Here is an 18,242-nt window from a genome sequence, read left to right as displayed (position 1 = left end):
TGATGGGTGTCCTATCCCGGCTGGGTGGAGAAACATTTATGTTAACTAGTCTCTGGTTTAGTCTAGGGGTGAGTCTCAAGTCTGGTTTAGTCTAGGGGTGAGTCTCAATAGTCTGGTTTAGTCTTGGGGTGAGTCTCAATAGTCTCTAGTGTAGTCTAGGGGTGAGTCTCAATAGTCTCTAGTGTAGTCTAGGGGTGAGTCTCAATAGTCTCTAGTGTAGTCTAGGGGTGAGTCTCAATAGTCTTTAGTGTAATCTAGGGGTGAGTCTCAATAGTCTGGTTTAGTCTTGGGGTGAGTCTCAATAGTCTAGTTTAGTCTTGGGGTGAGTCTCAATAGTCTGGTTTAGTCTAGGGGTGAGTCTCAATAGTCTCTAGTGTAGTCTAGGGGTGAGTCTCAATAGTCTGGTTTAGTCTAGGGGTGAGTCTCAATAGTCTGGTTTAGTCTAGGGGTGAGTCTCAATAGTCTCTAGTGTAGTCTAGGGGTGAGTCTCAATAGTCTCTAGTGTAGTCTGGAGGTGAGTCTCAATTGTCTGGTGTAGTCTAGGGGTGACTCTCAATAGTCTGGTGTAGTCTAGGGGTGACTCTCAATAGTCTGGTTTAGTCTAGGGGTGAGTCTCAATAGTCTCTAGTTTAGTCTAGGGGTGAGTCTCAATAGTCTCTAGTGTAGTCTAGGGGTGACTCTCAATAGTCTGGTTTAGTCTAGGGGTGAGTCTCAATAGTCTCTAGTGTAGTCTAGGGGTGAGTCTCAATAGTCTCTAGTGTAGTCTAGGGGTGAGTCTCAATAGTCTCTAGTGTAGTCTAGGGGTGAGTCTCAATGGTCTCTAGTGTAGTCTAGGGGTGAGTCTCAATAGTCTCTAGTGTAGTCTAGGGGTGAGTCTCAATAGTCTCTAGTGTAGTCTAGGGGTGAGTCTCAATAGTCTCTAGTGTAGTCTAGGGGTGAGTCTCAATAGTCTCTAGTGTAGTCTAGGGGTGAGTCTCAATAGTCTCTAGTGTAGTCTAGGGGTGAGTCTCAATAGTCTCTAGTGTAGTCTAGGGGTGGGTCTCAATAGTCTCTAGTGTAGTCTAGGGGTGAGTCCCAATAGTCTGGTTTAGTCTAGGGGTGAGTCTCAATAGTCTCTAGTGTAGTCTAGGGGTGAGTCTCAATATTCTCTAGTGTAGTCTAGGGGTGAGTCTCAATATTCTCTAGTGTAGTCTAGGGGTGAGTCTCAATAGTCTCTAGTGTAGTCTAGGGGTGAGTCTCAATAGTCTCTAGTATAGTCTAGGGGTGAGTCTCAATAGTCTGGTTTAGTCTAGGGGTGAGTCTCAATAGTCTCTAGTGTAGTCTAGGGGTGAGTCTCAATAGTCTCTAGTGTAGTCTAGGGGTGAGTCTCAATAGTCTCTAGTGTAGTCGAGGGGTGAGTCTCAATATTCTCTAGTGTAGTCTAGGGGTGAGTCTCAATAGTCTCTAGTGTAGTCTAGGGGTGAGTCTCAATAGTCTCTAGTGTAGTCTAGGGGTGAGTTTCAATAGTCTCTAGTGTAGTCTAGGGGTGAGTCTAATAGTCTCTAGTGTAGTCTAGGGGTGTGTCCCAATAGTCTAGTCTGGAGGTGAACATTTTGTAATGAAAGTAACATTCTGAGTCAGGGGGTAAATATTGTTGTTTAATAAACAAACACCAGTCAGAAACTGACATTAGTCTGAGGGGGGGGGGATAAAGCACAACGCACAGAGGAAGAGGAGGGGACATATTTATCTGTTACACAAGGAGGAAGTCCCTACTGAGGGACAGGAAGTACTAAGATCCATCCAGATCAAGATCCAAGTCTACGGTACAAAAAAAACCTTAGCAGCAACACGTTAACATCGTCATAGTAACATCGGGTGGCTAACAAAGTAGTTTCATTTAGAAAAAAGTCACAGTTTTATTTTTAAGCAGAAATTGGTTAAAAAGTTATAAACGGTTCTAGGATCAGGTCACGTTGTAATCTACACCATCAACACGTCTAGGATCAGGTGATGTAATCTACACCATCAACATGTCTAGGATCAGGTGTTGTAATCTACACCATCAACATGTCTAGGATCAGGTGATGTAATCTACACCATCAACACGTCTAGGATCAGGTGATGTAATCTACAACATGTCTAGGATCAGGTGATGTAATCTACACCATCAACACGTCTAGGATCAGGTGTTGTAATCTACACCGTCAACATGTCTAGGATCAGGTGATGTAATCTACACCATCAACACGTCTAGGATCAGGTGATGTAATCTACAACATGTCTAGGATCAGGTGTAATCTACACCATCAACATGTCTAGGATCAGGTGATGTAATCTACAACATCAACATGTCTAGGATCAGGTGTTGTAATCTACACCATCAACATGTCTAGGATCAGGTGATGTAATCTACACCATCAACATGTCTAGGATCAGGTGATGTAATCTACACCATCAACATGTCTAGGATCAGGTGATGTAATCTACACCATCAACATGTCTAGGATCAGGTGATGTAATCTACACCATCAACATGTCTAGGATCAGGTGATGTAATCTACACCATCAACATGTCTAGGATCAGGTGATGTAATCTACAACATGTCTAGGATCAGGTGATGTAATCTACACCATCAACATGTCTAGGATCAGGTGTTGTAATCTACACCATCAACACGTCTAGGATCAGGTGATGTAATCTACACCATCAACACGTCTAGGATCAGGTGATGTAATCTACACCATCAACATGTCTAGGACCAGGTGATGTAATCTACAACATGTCTAGGATCAGGTGATGTAATCTACACCATCAACATGTCTAGGATCAGGTGATGTAATCTACAACATGTCTAGGATCAGGTGTTGTAATCTACACCGTCAACACGTCTAGGATCAGGTGATGTAATCTACACCATCAACATGTCTAGGATCAGGTGGTGTAATCTACACCATCAACTTGTCTAGGATCAGGTGATGTAATCTACACCATCAACATGTCTAGGATCAGGTGATGTAATCTACACCGTCAACATGTCTAGGATCAGGTGGTGTAATCTACACCATCAACATGTCTAGGATCAGGTGATGTAATCTACACCGTCAACATGTCTAGGATCAGGTGATGTAATCTACACCATCAACACGTCTAGGATCAGGTGATGTAATCTACAACATGTCTAGGATCAGGTGATGTAATCTACACCATCAACATGTCTAGGATCAGGTGATGTAATCTACACCGTCAACATGTCTAGGATCAGGTGGTGTAATCTACAACATGTCTAGGATCTGGTGTTGTAATCTACACCATCAACGCGTCTAGGATCAGGTGATGTAATCTACACCATCAACATGTCTAGGATCAGGTGATGTAATCTACACCATCAACGCGTCTAGGATCAGGTGATGTAATCTACACCATCAACATGTCTAGGATCAGGTGATGTAATCTACACCATCAACATGTCTAGGATCAGGTGGTGTAATCTACAACATGTCTAGGATCAGGTGATGTAATCTACACCGTCAACATGTCTAGGATCAGGTGTTGTAATATACACCATCAACATGTCTAGGATCAGGTGATGTAATCTACACCATCAACATGTCTAGGATCAGGTGATGTAATCTACACCATCAACATGTCTAGGATCAGGTGTTGTAATCTACACCATCAACATGTCTAGGATCAGGTGATGTAATCTACAACATGTCTAGGATCAGGTGTTGTAATCTACAACATCAACATGTCTAGGATCAGGTGGTGTAATCTACACCATCAACATGTCTAGGATCAGGTGATGTAATCTACACCATCAACATGTCTAGGATCAGGTGATGTAATCTACACCATCAACATGTCTAGGATCAGGTGATGTAATCTACACCATCAACATGTCTAGGATCAGGTGTTGTAATCTACAACATCAACATGTCTAGGATCAGGTGTTGTATCCTACAACATGTCTAGGATCAGGTGTTGTAATCTACACCGTCAACATGTCTAGGATCAGGTGATGTAATCTACAACATCAACATGTCTAGGATCAGGTGATGTAATCTACAACATGTCTAGGATCAGGTGTTGTAATCTACACCATCAACACGTCTAGGATCAGGTGTTGTAATCTACACCAGCAACATGTCTAGGATCAGGTGATGTAATCTACACCATCAACATGTCTAGGATCAGGTGTTGTAATCTACACCAGCAACATGTCTAGGATCAGGTGATGTAATCTACACCATCAACATGTCTAGGATCAGGTGATGTAATCTACACCGTCAACATGTCTAGGATCAGGTGATGTAACCTACACCATCAACATGTCTAGGATCAGGTGATGTAATCTACACCAGCAACATGTCTAGGATCAGGTGATGTAATCTACACCATCAACATGTCTAGGATCAGGTGTTGTAATCTACACCAGCAACATGTCTAGGATCAGGTGATGTAATCTACACCATCAACATGTCTAGGATCAGGTGATGTAATCTACACCATCAACATGTCTAGGATCAGGTGATGTAATCTACACCATCAACATGTCTAGGACCAGGTGATGTAATCTACAACATGTCTAGGATCAGGTGATGTAATCTACACCATCAACATGTCTAGGATCAGGTGGTGTAATCTACACCATCAACGCGTCTAGGATCAGGTGATGTAATCTACACCATCAACATGTCTAGGATCAGGTGATGTAATCTACACCATCAACATGTCTAGGATCAGGTGATGTAATCTACACCATCAACATGTCTAGGATCAGGTGTTGTAATCTACACCATCAACATGTCTAGGATCAGGTGATGTAATCTACACCATCAACATGTCTAGGATCAGGTGTTGTAATCTACACCATCAACATGTCTAGGATCAGGTGATGTAATCTACACCATCAACATGTCTAGGATCAGGTGATGTAATCTACACCATCAACATGTCTAGGATCAGGTGTTGTAATCTACACCAGCAACATGTCTAGGATCAGGTGATGTAATCTACACCATCAACATGTCTAGGATCAGGTGATGTAATCTACACCATCAACATGTCTAGGATCAGGTGATGTAATCTACACCATCAACATGTCTAGGATCAGGTGTTGTAATCTACACCATCAACATGTCTAGGATCAGGTGATGTAATCTACACCATCAACACGTCTAGGATCAGGTGATGTAATCTACACCATCAACATGTCTAGGATCAGGTGATGTAATCTACACCATCAACATGTCTAGGATCAGGTGATGTAATCTACACCATCAACACGTCTAGGATCAGGTGGTGTAATCTACACCATCAACATGTCTAGGATCAGGTGATGTAATCTACACCGTCAACATGTCTAGGATCAGGTGATGTAACCTACACCATCAACATGTCTAGGATCAGGTGATGTAATCTACACCATGTCTAGGATCAGGTGGTGTAATCTACACCATCAACATGTCTAGGATCAGGTGATGTAATCTACAACATGTCTAGGATCAGGTGATGTAATCTACACCATCAACATGTCTAGGATCAGGTGATGTAATCTACACCATCAACATGTCTAGGATCAGGTGTTGTAATCTACACCATCAACATGTCTAGGACCAGGTGATGTAATCTACACCATCAACACGTCTAGGACCAGGTGATGTAATCTACACCATCAACATGTCTAGGATCAGGTGTTGTAATCTACACCATCAACATGTCTAGGATCAGGTGATGTAATCTACAACATGTCTAGGATCAGGTGTTGTAATCTACACCATCAACATGTCTAGGATCAGGTGATGTAATCTACACCATCAACATGTCTAGGATCAGGTGGTGTAATCTACACCATCAACGCGTCTAGGATCAGGTGATGTAATCTACACCATCAACATGTCTAGGATCAGGTGATGTAATCTACACCATCAACATGTCTAGGATCAGGTGTAATCTACACCATCAACATGTCTAGGATCAGGTGATGTAATCTACACCATCAACATGTCTAGGATCAGGTGTTGTAATCTACACCATCAACATGTCTAGGATCAGGTGATGTAATCTACACCATCAACATGTCTAGGATCAGGTGTTGTAATCTACACCATCAACATGTCTAGGATCAGGTGATGTAATCTACACCATCAACATGTCTAGGATCAGGTGATGTAATCTACACCATGTCTAGGATCAGGTGTTGTAATCTACACCATCAACATGTCTAGGATCAGGTGATGTAATCTACACCGTCAACACGTCTACGATCAGGTGATGTAAGGAACGTCAGATAAATGAACTATACACTTCTTATTACTCTTCATCATCCTCATCCTCATCATCATCACGGCACAGTACAAAGTCTCAGGAAACATGGCCACAGAAATACACAATAACGTCCTCAATCACAATCTCACATTTTCTTTTTTTGAAGATTAAAATGTAACTAAATCTTGTGGCGACAAAATAAAAACACGATTGTTTAACTCAGTGGTCAAAACAACATCGATGACTTCTCTCAACCCCCCCCCCCCCCAAAAACAAACAAAATGGACACGATATGTTGTTGTTAGTCAATCTAGTCAATCTTTCACTGCCTTTTAATACAAAAATAAAGAGGACAAATATAAATTAATATATATTAAAAAGAGTCAGGCAGGTGGTCACAGGTACAGGAGAGGAGAGGAGAGGAGAGGAGAGGACAGGAGAGGAGAGGAGAGGAGAGGACAGGAGAGGAGAGGAGAGGAGAGGAGAGGAGAGGAGAGGAGAGGAGAGGAGAGGAGAGGAGAGGAGAGGAGAGGAGAGGACAAGACAGGACAGGACAGGACAGGACAGGAGAGGAGAGGAAAGGAGAGGAGAGGAGAGGAAAGGAGAGGAGAGGAGAGGAGAGGACAGGAGAGGAGAGGAAAGGACAGGACAGGAGAGGAGAGGAGAGGAGAGGACAGGAGAGGAGAGGACAGGAGAGGAGAGGAGAGGACAGGAGAGGACAGGAGAGGACAGGAGAGGAGAGGAGAGGACAGGAGAGGACAGGAGAGGAGGAGAGGAGAGGAGGCAAAGGGGCTTTTAACCTAATTACTACCTTATCAAAACAAAACTACACCATCTATGTGTGTGTGTGTGTGTGTGTGTGTGTGTGTGTATTGCGTGGATGAAAGGGTTCCCTCCGTCTCCCCCCTGACCCGAGACCAGAACAGCTCCACCTGGTGGTGAGTGTGTAGTACTACGGTTAATAGGTGGACTCCTAACAACACAGGAAACAGGAAGTACACAACAGGAAGTGGTCATCCGTCAGTGGAACACCGCTCGTCATCACGAGTCATCGTGACAAAAACCGGAAAAGAAGGGACAGAGTCTTGTTGAGTCTTTTTCTCCGCTTGATAATAAAAATAAGTCATTTTTTTTGTATTTTACAAAAATCTCAGAGGAGATCTCTGAGGCAGTGAGCCCACAGTCCAGCGCTGGCAATATTCTGGTTGTAGTAGTAGTTTTTCTTTGTTTCGTCTTGACTTTTGGGGGGTTTTCAAAAAGAAGGGGGATGAGGTCGGAGGAGGAGGAGGAGAGGGGGATGAGGTCGGAGGAGGAGAGGGGGAGAGGGGGATGAGGTCGGAGGAGGAGAGGGGGAGAGGGATGAGGTCAGAGGAAGAGAGGGGGATGAGGTCGGAGGAGGAGGAGGAGAGGGGGATGAGGTCGGAGGAGGAGAGGGGGAGAGGGAGGAGGTCAGAGGAAGAGAGGGGGATGAGGTCGGAGGAGGAGAGGGGGATGAGGTCGGAGGAGGAGAGGGAGAGGGGGATGAGAGGAGGATGAGGTCAGAGGAAGAGAGGGGGATGAGGTCGGAGGAGGAGGAGAGGGGGATGAGGTCGGAGGAGGAGAGGGGGATGAGGTCAGAGGAAGAGAGGGGGATGAGGTCAGAGGAGGAGAGGGGGATGAGGTCGGAGGAGGAGAGGGGGAGAGGGATGAGGTCAGAGGAAGAGAGGGGGATGAGGTCGGAGGAGGAGGAGAGGGGGATGAGGTCGGAGGAGGAGAGGGGGAGAGGGATGAGGTCAGAGGAAGAGAGGGGGATGAGGTCGGAGGAGGAGGAGGAGAGGGGGATGAGGTCAGAGGAGGAGAGGGGGATGAGGTCGGAGGAGGAGAGGTGGATGAGATCGGAGGAGGAGGAGGAGAGGGGGATGAGGTCAGAGGAGGAGAGGGGGATGAGGTCGGAGGAGGAGAGGGGGATGAGGTCAGAGGAGGAGAGGGGGATGAGGTCGGAGGAGGAGAGGGGGATGAGGTCGGAGGAGGAGGAGAGGAGGATGAGGTTGGAGGAGGAGGAGAGGAGGATGAGGTTGGAGGAGGAGAGGGGGATGAGGTCGGAGAAGGAGAGGGGGAGGGGGTCGGAGAAGGAGAGGGGGAGGGGGTCGGAGAAGAAGAGGGGGATGAGGTTGAGGAGGATAGGGGGAGGGGGATGAGGTCAGAGGAGGAGAGGGGGATGAGGTCAGATGAGGAGAGGGGGATGAGGTTGAGGAGGATGGGGGGAGGGGGATGAGGTCAGAGGAGGAGAGGGGGATGAGGTCAGAGGAGGAGAGGGGGATGAGGTCAGAGGAGGAGAGGGGGATGAGGTCAGAGGAGGAGAGGGGGATGAGGTCAGATGAGGAGGAGGAGAGGGGGATGAGGTCAGATGAGGAGAGGGGGATGAGGTCAGAGGAGGAGAGGGGGATGAGGTCGGAGGAGGAGAGGGGGATGAGGTCGGAGGAGGAGAGGGGGATGAGGTAAGATGAGGAGAGGGGGATGAGGTCAGAGGAGGAGAGGGGGATGAGGTCGGAGGAGGAGAGGGGGATGAGGTCAGAGGAGGAGAGGGGGATGAGGTCAGAGGAGGAGAGGGGGATGAGGTCAGAGGAGGAGAGGGGGATGAGGTCAGAGGAGGAGAGGGGGATGAGGTCAGAGGAGGAGAGGGGGATGAGGTCAGATGAGGAGAGGGGGATGAGGTCAGAGGAGGATAGGGGATGAGGTCGGAGGAGGAGGAGAGGGGGATGAGGTCAGAGGAGGAGAGGGGGATGAGGTCGAGGAGGAGAGGGGGATGAGGTCGAGGAGGAGAGGGGGATGAGGTCGGAGGAGGAGGGAAGGGGATGAGGTCGGAAGAGGAGAGGGGGATGAGGTCGAGGAGGAGAGGGGGATGAGGTCGAGGAGGAGAGGGGGATGAGGTCGGAGGAGGAGAGAGGGAGGGGAGGTCGGAGGAGGAGAGAGGGAGGGGAGGTCGGAGGAGGAGGAGAGAGGGAGGGGAGGTCGGAGGAGGAGAGAGGGAGGGGAGGTCGGAGGAGGAGAGAGGGAGGGGAGGTCGGAGGAGGAGAGAGGGAGGGGAGGTCGGAGGAGGAGAGGGAGGGGAGGTCGGAGGAGGAGAGGGAGGGGAGGTCGGAGGAGGAGAGAGGGAGGGGAGGTCGGAGGAGGAGAGAGGGAGGGGAGGTCGGAGGAGGAGAGAGGGAGGGGAGGTCGGGGGAGGAGAGAGGGATGGACGGGTTTCCTTCCAGAGAGAGACAGGAACAGGAACAGGAGGTGGAACCTTTCAGGGTACAGGATAAAGGGGGGACGTTTTACGAGGGAGGACACTTTGTACAGCCGCACTTCACCACCTTCTCCACTTCCTGTACGAAGGAGGAGCCGTCGGTGCAGTGGAAGGTGTATTTCCTGCGTTTGGAACGTAAAGGGGAGCAGCAGCCGCTCCCGCCCCCCCCGTCAGCGCCCTCCGGACAGGAACCGCGACACTCTAGACGGGAGACCTTCTCCTGGGTTTGACACGCCGAATAGCCCCTCTGGAGCTGGTAGACATCTCGGAGCCGTTCCCCTCGACAGACCACCTCTACAGGGGAAGGGAGAGAGAGAGGAAGGGATTAGAGAGAGAGAGAGAGAGAGAGACAGAGAAGATGGGCTTAGAGGGGGAGAGAGAGAGAGACAAGAAAGGCTTAGAGAGGGAAAGAGAAGAAGGGCTTAGAGAGAGAGAGAGAGAGAGAGAGACAGAGAAGATGGGCTTAGAGGGGGAGAGAGAGAGAGAGAGAGAGAGGAGGTGTGGATGGATGGATGGATGGATGGATGGATGGATGGAGGGAGGGAGGAAGGAAGGAAGGAGATAACGAAGGAACTAGGAAGGAAGAGCGTGAAAGGAGAGAGCAGAGGATGCAGGTGAGGTTGGTGAGACACTGACTGAGGTTGTAACCAGCTGACAGGTGAGGTTGGTGGGACACTGACTGAGGTTGTAACAAGCTGACAGGTGAGGTTGGTGAAACACTGACTGAGGTTGTAACCAGCTGACAGGTGAGGTTGGTGAGACACTGACTGAGGTTGTAACCAGCTGACAGGTGAGGTTGGTGAAACACTGACTGAGGTAACCAGCTGACATGTGAGGTTGGTGAAACACTGACTGAGGTTGTAACCAGCTGACAGGTGAGGTTGGTGAGACACTGACTGAGGTTGTAACCAGCTGACAGGTGAGGTTGGTGAGACACTGACTGAGGTTGTAACCAGCTGACAGGTGAGGTTGGTGAGACACTGACTGAGGTTGTAACCAGCTGACAGGTGAGGTTGGTGAGACACTGACTGAGGTTGAAACCAGCTGACAGGTGAGGTTGGTGAGACACTGACTGAGGTTGTAACAAGCTGACAGGTGAGGCTGGTGAAACACTGACTGAGGTTGTAACCAGCTGACAGGTGAGGTTGGTGAGACACTGACTGAGGTTGTAACCAGCTGACAGGTGAGGTTGGTGAAACACTGACTGAGGTTGTAACCAGCTGACAGGTGAACAGAAAGCATGGTCTCCAACGTTATTGGCTGTGGAGGAGGATGGGTTAAGGAGAGGGGGTGTCGGGGCAGAGAGGGCTGACCTCTGACCTCTGAGAATCTCACCTGGGTGACCCCTCTGCCGGGGGGCGGAGGATCAGAGGAGGCTGGGGCAGACAGACACACAGACAGACAGACAGTTAGTTAGAGCAGACAGCATAAAGTTAGTTAGAGCAGACAGCATAAAGTTAGTTAGAGCAGACAGCATAAAGTTAGTTAGAGCAGACAGCATAAAGTTAGTTAGAGCAGACAGCATAAAGGTAGAGCAGCCAGCATAAAGTTAGTTAGAGCAGACAGCATAAAGTTAGAGCAGACAGCATAAAGTTAGTTAGAGCAGACAGCGTAAAGGTAGAGCAGACAGCATAAAGGTAGAGCAGACAGCATAAAGTTAGTTAGAGCAGACAGCATAAAGTTAGTTAGAGCAGACAGCATAAAGTTAGTTAGAGCAGACAGCATAAAGGTAGAGCAGACAGCATAAAGTTAGTTAGAGCAGACAGCATAAAGTTAGTTAGAGCAGACAGCATAAAGGTAGAGCAGACAGCATAAAGTTAGAGCAGACAGCATAAAGTTAGTTAGAGCAGACAGCATAAAGGTAGAGCAGACAGCATAAAGTTAGTTAGAGCAGACAGCATAAAGTTAGTTAGAGCAGACAGCATAAAGTTAGTTAGAGCAGACAGCATAAAGTTAGTTAGAGCAGACAGCATAAAGTTAGTTAGAGCAGACAGCATAAAGTTAGTTAGAGCAGACAGCATAAAGTTAGTTAGAGCAGACAGCATAAAGTTAGTTAGAGCAGACAGCATAAAGGTAGAGCAGACAGCATAAAGGTAGAGCAGACAGCATAAAGGTAGAGCAGACAGCATAAAGTTAGTTAGAGCAGACAGCATAAAGGTAGAGCAGACAGCATAAAGTTAGTTAGAGCAGACAGCATAAAGTTAGTTAGAGCAGACAGCATAAAGTTAGAGCAGACAGCATAAAGGTAGAGCAGACAGCATAAAGGTAGTTAGAGCAGACAGCATAAAGTTAGAGCAGACAGCATAAAGTTAGAGCAGACAGCATAAAGTTAGTTAGAGCAGACAGCATAAAGGTAGAGCAGACAGCATAAAGTTAGTTAGAGCAGACAGCATAAAGTTAGTTAGAGCAGACAGCATAAAGTTAGTTAGAGCAGACAGCATAAAGGTAGAGCAGACAGCATAAAGTTAGTTAGAGCAGACAGCATAAAGGTAGAGCAGACAGCATAAAGTTAGAGCAGACAGCATAAAGTTAGTTAGAGCAGACAGCGTAAAGGTAGAGCAGACAGCATAAAGTTAGTTAGAGCAGACAGCATAAAGTTAGTTAGAGCAGACAGCATAAAGGTAGAGCAGACAGCATAAAGGTAGAGCAGACAGGGTTAAAACACTACCAGACAGACAGTGGCCTGATGAGACCGATGTGGAGACCCTCCCTCCCTCCCTCCCTCCCTCCCTCCCTCCATCCCTCACCTCTGTCGCAGGCGTCCCCCGTGTATCCCGAGTTACATTGACAGTAGGCCTTGCCCAGGCCAGACAGCCTACATTTCCCATGTTTACACGTGGTCAGCTGACAGGGGTCCAGCACCTCCTGGTCTGCCTCGTCACACAGCACCCCGAGGAACCCTGGCTGGCAGCGACAAGAGTAGGAGTAGGAGTTGATAGGAAGACATGAACCATGGATACACCTGGAGGAGGAGGAGGGAGAGGATGGAGAGAATGGGGAGGGAGAGAGAGAAGGGGGGAGGGAGAGAGAGAAGGGGGGAGGGAGAGAGAGAAGGGGGGAGGGAGAGAGAGAAGGGGGGAGGGAGAGAGAGAAGGGGGAGGGAGAGAGAGAAGGGGGAGGGAGAGAGAGAAGGGGGGAGGGAGAGAGAGAGGGGGGAGGGAGAGAGAGAAGGGGGAGGGAGAGAGAGAAGGGGGGAGGGAGAGAGAGAAGGGGGAGGGAGAGAGAGAAGGGGGAGGGAGAGAGAGAAGGGGGGAGGGAGAGAGAGAAGGGGGAGGGAGAGAGAGAAGGGGGAGGGAGAGGGAGAAGGGAAGAGGGAGAGAGAGAAGGGGGAGGGAGAGAGAGAAGGGGGAGGGAGAGAGAGAAGGGGGAGGGAGAGAGAGAAGGGGGGAGGGAGAGAGAGAAGGGGGGAGGGAGAGAGAGAAGGGGGAGGGAGAGAGAGAAGGGGGGGAGAGAGAGAAGGGGGAGGGAGAGAGAGAAAGGGGGAGGGAGAGAGAGAAGGGGGAGGGAGAGAGAGAAGGGGGGAGGGAGAGAGAGAGGGGGGAGCGAGAGAGAGAAGGGGGAGGGAGAGAGAGAAGGGGGAGGGAGAGAGAGAAGGGGGGAGGGAGAGAGAGAAGGGGGAGGGAGAGAGAGAAGGGGGGAGGGAGAGAGAGAGGGGGGAGGGAGAGAGAGAAGGGGGAGGGAGAGAGAGAATGGGGGAGGGATAGGGAGAGGGGGGAGTGAGAGAGAGAAGGCGGAGGGAGAGAGAGAAGGGGGGAGGGAGAGAGAGAAGGGGGAGGGAGAGAGAGAAGGGGTAGGGAGAGAGAGAAGGGGGGAGGGAGAGAGAGAAGGGGGAGGGAGAGAGAGAAGGGGGAGGGAGAGAGAGAAGGGGGAGGGAGAGAGAGAAGGGGGAGGGAGAGAGAGAAGGGGGGAGGGAGAGAGAGAGGGGGGAGGGAGAGAGAGAAGGGGGAGGGAGAGAGAGAAGGGGGGAGGGAGAGAGAGGGGGGAGGGAGAGAGAGAAGGGGGGAGGGAGAGAGAGAAGGGGGAGGGAGAGAGAGAAGGGGGAGGGAGAGAGAGAAGGGGGAGGGAGAGAGAGAAGGCGGAGGGAGAGAGAGAAGGGGGAGGGAGAGAGAGAAGGGGGAGGGAGAGAGAGAAGGGGGAGGGAGAGAGAGAAGGGGGAGGGAGAGAGAGAAGGGGGGAGGGAGAGAGAGAAGGGGGAGGGAGAGAGAGAAGGGGGAGGGAGAGAGAGAAGGGGGGAGGGAGAGAGAGAGGGGGGAGGGAGAGAGAGAAGGCGGAGGGAGAGAGAGAAGGGGGAGGGAGAGAGAGAAGGGCGGAGGGAGAGAGAGAAGGGGGAGGGAGAGAGAGAAGGGGGGAGGGAGAGAGAGAGGGGGGAGGGAGAGAGAGAGAAGGGGGGGGGGGAGAGAGAGGGGGGAGGGAGAGAGAGAGGGGGGAGGGAGAGAGAGAAGGGGGAGGGAGAGAGAGAAGGGGGGAGGGAGAGAGAGAAGGGGGAGGGAGAGAGAGAAGGGGGGAGGGAGAGAGAGAGGGGGGAGGGAGAGAGAGAAGGGGGGAGGGAGAGAGAGAAGGGGGAGGAGAGAGAGAAGGGGGGAGGGAGAGAGAGAAGGGGGAGGGAGAGAGAGAAGGGGGGAGGGAGAGAGAGAGGGGGGAGGGAGAGAGAGAGGGGGGAGGTAGAGAGAGAAGGGGGAGGGAGAGAGAGAAGGGGGAGGGAGAGAGAGAAGGGGGGAGGGAGAGAGAGAGGGGGGAGGGAGAGAGAGAAGGCGGAGGGAGAGAGAGAAGGGGGAGGGAGAGAGAGAAGGGCGGAGGGAGAGAGAGAAGGGGGAGGGAGAGAGAGAAGGGGGGAGGGAGAGAGAGAGGGGGGAGGGAGAGAGAGAGAAGGGGGAGGGAGAGAGAGAGGGGGGAGGGAGAGAGAGAGGGGGGAGGGAGAGAGAGAAGGGGGGAGGGCGAGAGAGAGGGGGGAGGGAGAGAGAGAAGGGGGAGGGAGAGAGAGAGGGGGGAGGGAGAGAGAGAAGGGGGAGGGAGAGAGAGAGGGGGGAGGGAGAGAGAGAGAGAGAAGGGGGAGGGAGAGAGAGAATGGGGGAGGGAGAGATAGAAGGGGGAGGGAGAGAGAGAAGGGGGGAGGGAGAGAGAGAGAGAGAAGGGGGAGGAGAAATACAATTTAAATGGATAGAAATCACATATACAACCAAACAGCAGCTGGTCAGCCAGCCATCACCCCTCCCCTCCCCTCTCCCCTCCCCTCATCCCCTCCCCTCACTCCATCCCTCTCCTCCCACCTCATCCCCACTCCCCTCACCCACAACCCTCACACCATCCCTCTCCACCCTCCCCTCCCTCCATCCCTCTCCACCCTCCCCTCACCCCCCATCCCTCTCCACCCTCCCCTCCCTCCATCCCTCTCCACCCTCCCCTCACCCCCCCTCCCTCCCCATCCTCCCCCAGTCCACTGACTTGTTCCCATCACAGGGGTTGTTGACCTGATCCAGACAGCGGTCTCCGGTCCACCCAGGGTGGCAGGTACAGGAGAAGCCTCTCTGCCCCGTTGGGTGGCAGTCACCCTGGCCACACACACCTGCCTGGCACGGCTGGCACCCCGCTTCAACACCAGTCTGGATAACACATCAGGGTCAGTTCAGTTTACAGGTGTGACAGCGTGTGTCTCCATGTGTCAGTGTGTGTGTGTGTGTGTGTGTGTGTGTGTGTGTGTGTGCGTCTGTGTGTGTGTGTGTGTGTGTGTCTATGTGTCTACGTGTCAGTGTGTATGTGTCAATACATGTCCCTGCTCCAGCCCGACCCCCAGGTCCTGTCCCTGTCCCTGCTCCAGCCCGACCCCCAGGTCCTGTACCTGTCCCTGCTCCAGCCTGACCCCCCAGGTCCTTTCCCTGTCCCTGTCCCTGCTCCATCCTGACTCCCAGGTCCTGTCCCTGCTCCAGCCTGACCCCCAGGTCTTGTACCTGTCCCTGCTCCAGCCCGACCCCCAGGTCCTGTCCCTGTCCCTGCTCCATCCTGACCCCCAGGTCCTGTCCCTGCTCCAGTCTGACCCCCAGGTCCTGTCCCTGTCCCTGCTCCAGTCTGACCCCCAGGTCCTGTCCCTGTCCCTGCTCCAGCCTGACCCCCAGGTCCTGTCCCTGTCCCTGCTCCAGCCCGACCCCCAGGTCCTGTACCTGTCCCTGCTCCATCCTGACCCCCAGGTCCTGTACCTGTCCCTGCTCCAGCCTGACCCCCAGGTCTTGTACCTGTCCCTGCTCCAGCCCGACCCCCAGGTCCTGTCCCTGTCCCTGCTCCAGCCCGACCCCCAGGTCCTGTACCTGTCCCTGCTCCAGCCTGACCCCCAGGTCCTGTCCCTGTCCCTGTCCCTGCTCCATCCTGACTCCCAGGTCCTGTCCCTGCTCCAGCCTGACCCCCAGGTCTTGTACCTGTCCCTGCTCCAGCCCGACCCCCAGGTCCTGTCCCTGTCCCTGCTCCATCCTGACCCCCAGTCCCTGCTCCAGCCTGACCTCCAGGTCCTGTCCCTGTCCCTGCTCCATCCTGACCCCCAGGTCCTGTCCCTGTCCCTGCTCCATCCTGACCCCCAGGTCCTGTACCTGTCCCTGCTCCAGTCTGACCCCCAGGTCCTGTCCCTGTCCCTGCTCCATCCTGACCCCCAGGTCCTGTCCATGTCCCTGATCCAGTCTGACCCCCAGGTCCTGTCCCTGCTCCAGTCTGATCCCCAGGTCCTGTACCTGTCCCTGCTCCAGCCTGACCCCCAGGTCCTGTACCTGTACCTGCTCCAGTCTGACCCCCAGGTCCTGTCCCTGTCCCTGCTCCATCCTGACCCCCAGGTCCTGTCCATGTCCCTGATCCAGTCTGACCCCCAGGTCCTGTCCCTGCTCCAGTCTGATCCCCAGGTCCTGTACCTGTCCCTGCTCCAGCCTGACCCCCAGGTCCTGTACCTGTACCTGCTCCAGTCTGACCCCCAGGTCCTGTACCTGCTCCAGTCTGACACCCAGGTCCTGTCCCTGCTCCAGTCTGATCCCCAGGTCCTGTCCCTGCTCCAGCCTGACCCAAAGGTCCTGTACCTGTCCCTGCTCCAGTCTGATCCCCAGGTCCTGTCCCTGCTCCAGCCTGATCCCCAGGTCCTGTACCTGTCCCTGCTACAGCCTGACCCCCAGGTCCTGTCCCTGTCCCTGCTCCAGTCTGACCCCCAGGTCCTCTACCTGTCCCTGCTCCAGCCCGACCCCCAGGTCCTGTACCTGTCCCTGCTCCAGTCTGACCCCCAGGTCCTGTACCTGTCCCTGCTCCAGTCTGACCCCCAGGTCCTGTCCCTGCTCCAGCCCGACCCCCAGGTCCTGTACCTGTCCCTGCTCCAGCCCGACCCCCAGGTCCTGTACCTGTCCCTGCTCCAGCCAGACCCCCAGGTCCTGTACCTGTCCCTGCTCCAGCCCGACCCCCAGGTCCTGTACCTGTCCCTGCTCCAGCCTGACCTCCAGGTCCTGTCCCTGTCCCTGCTCCAGTCTGACCACCAGGTCCTGTACCTGTCCCTGCTCCAGTCTGACCCCCAGGTCCTGTACCTGTACCTGCTCCAGCCTGACCCCCAGGTCCTGTCCCTGTCCCTGCTCCAGTCTGACCCCCAGGTCCTGTCCCTGCTCCAGCCTGACCCCCAGGTCCTGTCCCTGCTCCATCCCGACCCCCAGGTCCTCTACCTGTCCCTGCTCCAGCCTGACCCCAAGGTCCTGTCCCTGCTCCAGTCTGACCCCCAGGTCCTGTCCCTGCTCCATCCCGACCCCCAGGTCCTGTACCTGTCCCTGCTCCAGCCTGACCCCAAGGTCCTGTCCCTGCTCCAGTCTGACCCCCAGGTCCTGTCCATGTCCCTGCTCCAGTCTGACCCCCAGGTCCTGTCCCTGTCCCTGCTCCAGCCCGACCCCCAGGTCCTGTCCCTGTCCCTGCTCTAGTCTGACCCCCAGGTCCTGTACCTGTCCCTGCTCCAGTCTGACCCCCAGGTCCTGTCCCTGTCCCTGCTCCAGTCTGACCCCCAGGTCCTGTCCCTGTCCCTGCTCCAGCCCGACCCCCAGGTCCTGTCCATGTCCCTGCTCCAGCCCGACCCCCAGGTCCTGTCCCTGTCCCTGCTCCAGTCTGACCCCCAGGTCCTGTACCTGTCCCTGCTCCAGCCCGACCCCCAGGTCCTGTCCCTGTCCCTGCTCCAGCCCGACCCCCAGGTCCTGTACCTGTCCCTGCTCCAGCCCGACCCCCAGGTCCTGTACCTGTCCCTGCTCCAGTCTGACCCCCAGGTCCTGTCCCTGTCCCTGCTCCAGTCTGACCCCCAGGTCCTGTACCTGTCCCTGCTCCAGCCTGACCCCCAGGTCCTGTCCCTGCTCCAGCCCGACCCCCAGGTCCTGTACCTGTCCCTGCTCCAGCCTGACCCCCAGGTCCTGTCCCTGCTCCAGTCTGACCCCCAGGTCCTGTCCCTGTCCCTGCTCCAGCCCGACCCCCAGGTCCTGTACCTGTCCCTGCTCCAGCCTGACCCCCAGGTCCTGTCCCTGTCCCTGCTCCAGCCTGACCCCCAGGTCCTGTCCCTGCTCCAGCCCGACCCCCAGGTCCTGTACCTGTCCCTGCTCCAGCCCGACCCCCAGGTCCTGTCCCTGTCCCTGCTCCAGCCTGACCCCCAGGTCCTGTCCCTGCTCCAGTCTGACCCCCAGGTCCTGTACCTGTCCCTGCTCCAGCCTGACCCCCAGGTCTTGTACCTGTCCCTGCTCC

At 53.2% G+C, this 18,242-nt stretch overlaps 1 protein-coding gene across 1 annotated transcript in view; it reads right to left on the bottom strand.

Moving 5' to 3' along the window:
- Window positions 1–1,624: 1,624 nt before the first annotated feature.
- The window catches only part of LOC129845469 (slit homolog 2 protein-like), a gene marked incomplete at its 5' end in the record, with an annotated part of 58,931 nt that continues 42,313 nt past the window's right edge, over window positions 1,625–18,242 (bottom strand). The window contains 3 exon segments of the mRNA XM_055913415.1: window positions 1,625–9,812; window positions 12,266–12,480; window positions 14,961–15,118. Of these exon segments, the coding sequence (XP_055769390.1) occupies window positions 9,547–9,812; window positions 12,266–12,480; window positions 14,961–15,118 (639 nt within the window).

This window comes from Salvelinus fontinalis, unplaced genomic scaffold (assembly GCF_029448725.1).
Source record: "Salvelinus fontinalis isolate EN_2023a unplaced genomic scaffold, ASM2944872v1 scaffold_0314, whole genome shotgun sequence".
NCBI lineage: Eukaryota > Metazoa > Chordata > Actinopteri > Salmoniformes > Salmonidae > Salvelinus > Salvelinus fontinalis.
The sequence above is the reverse complement of the archived record's forward strand: the minus strand, read 5'-3'. Positions and strand labels throughout refer to the sequence as shown.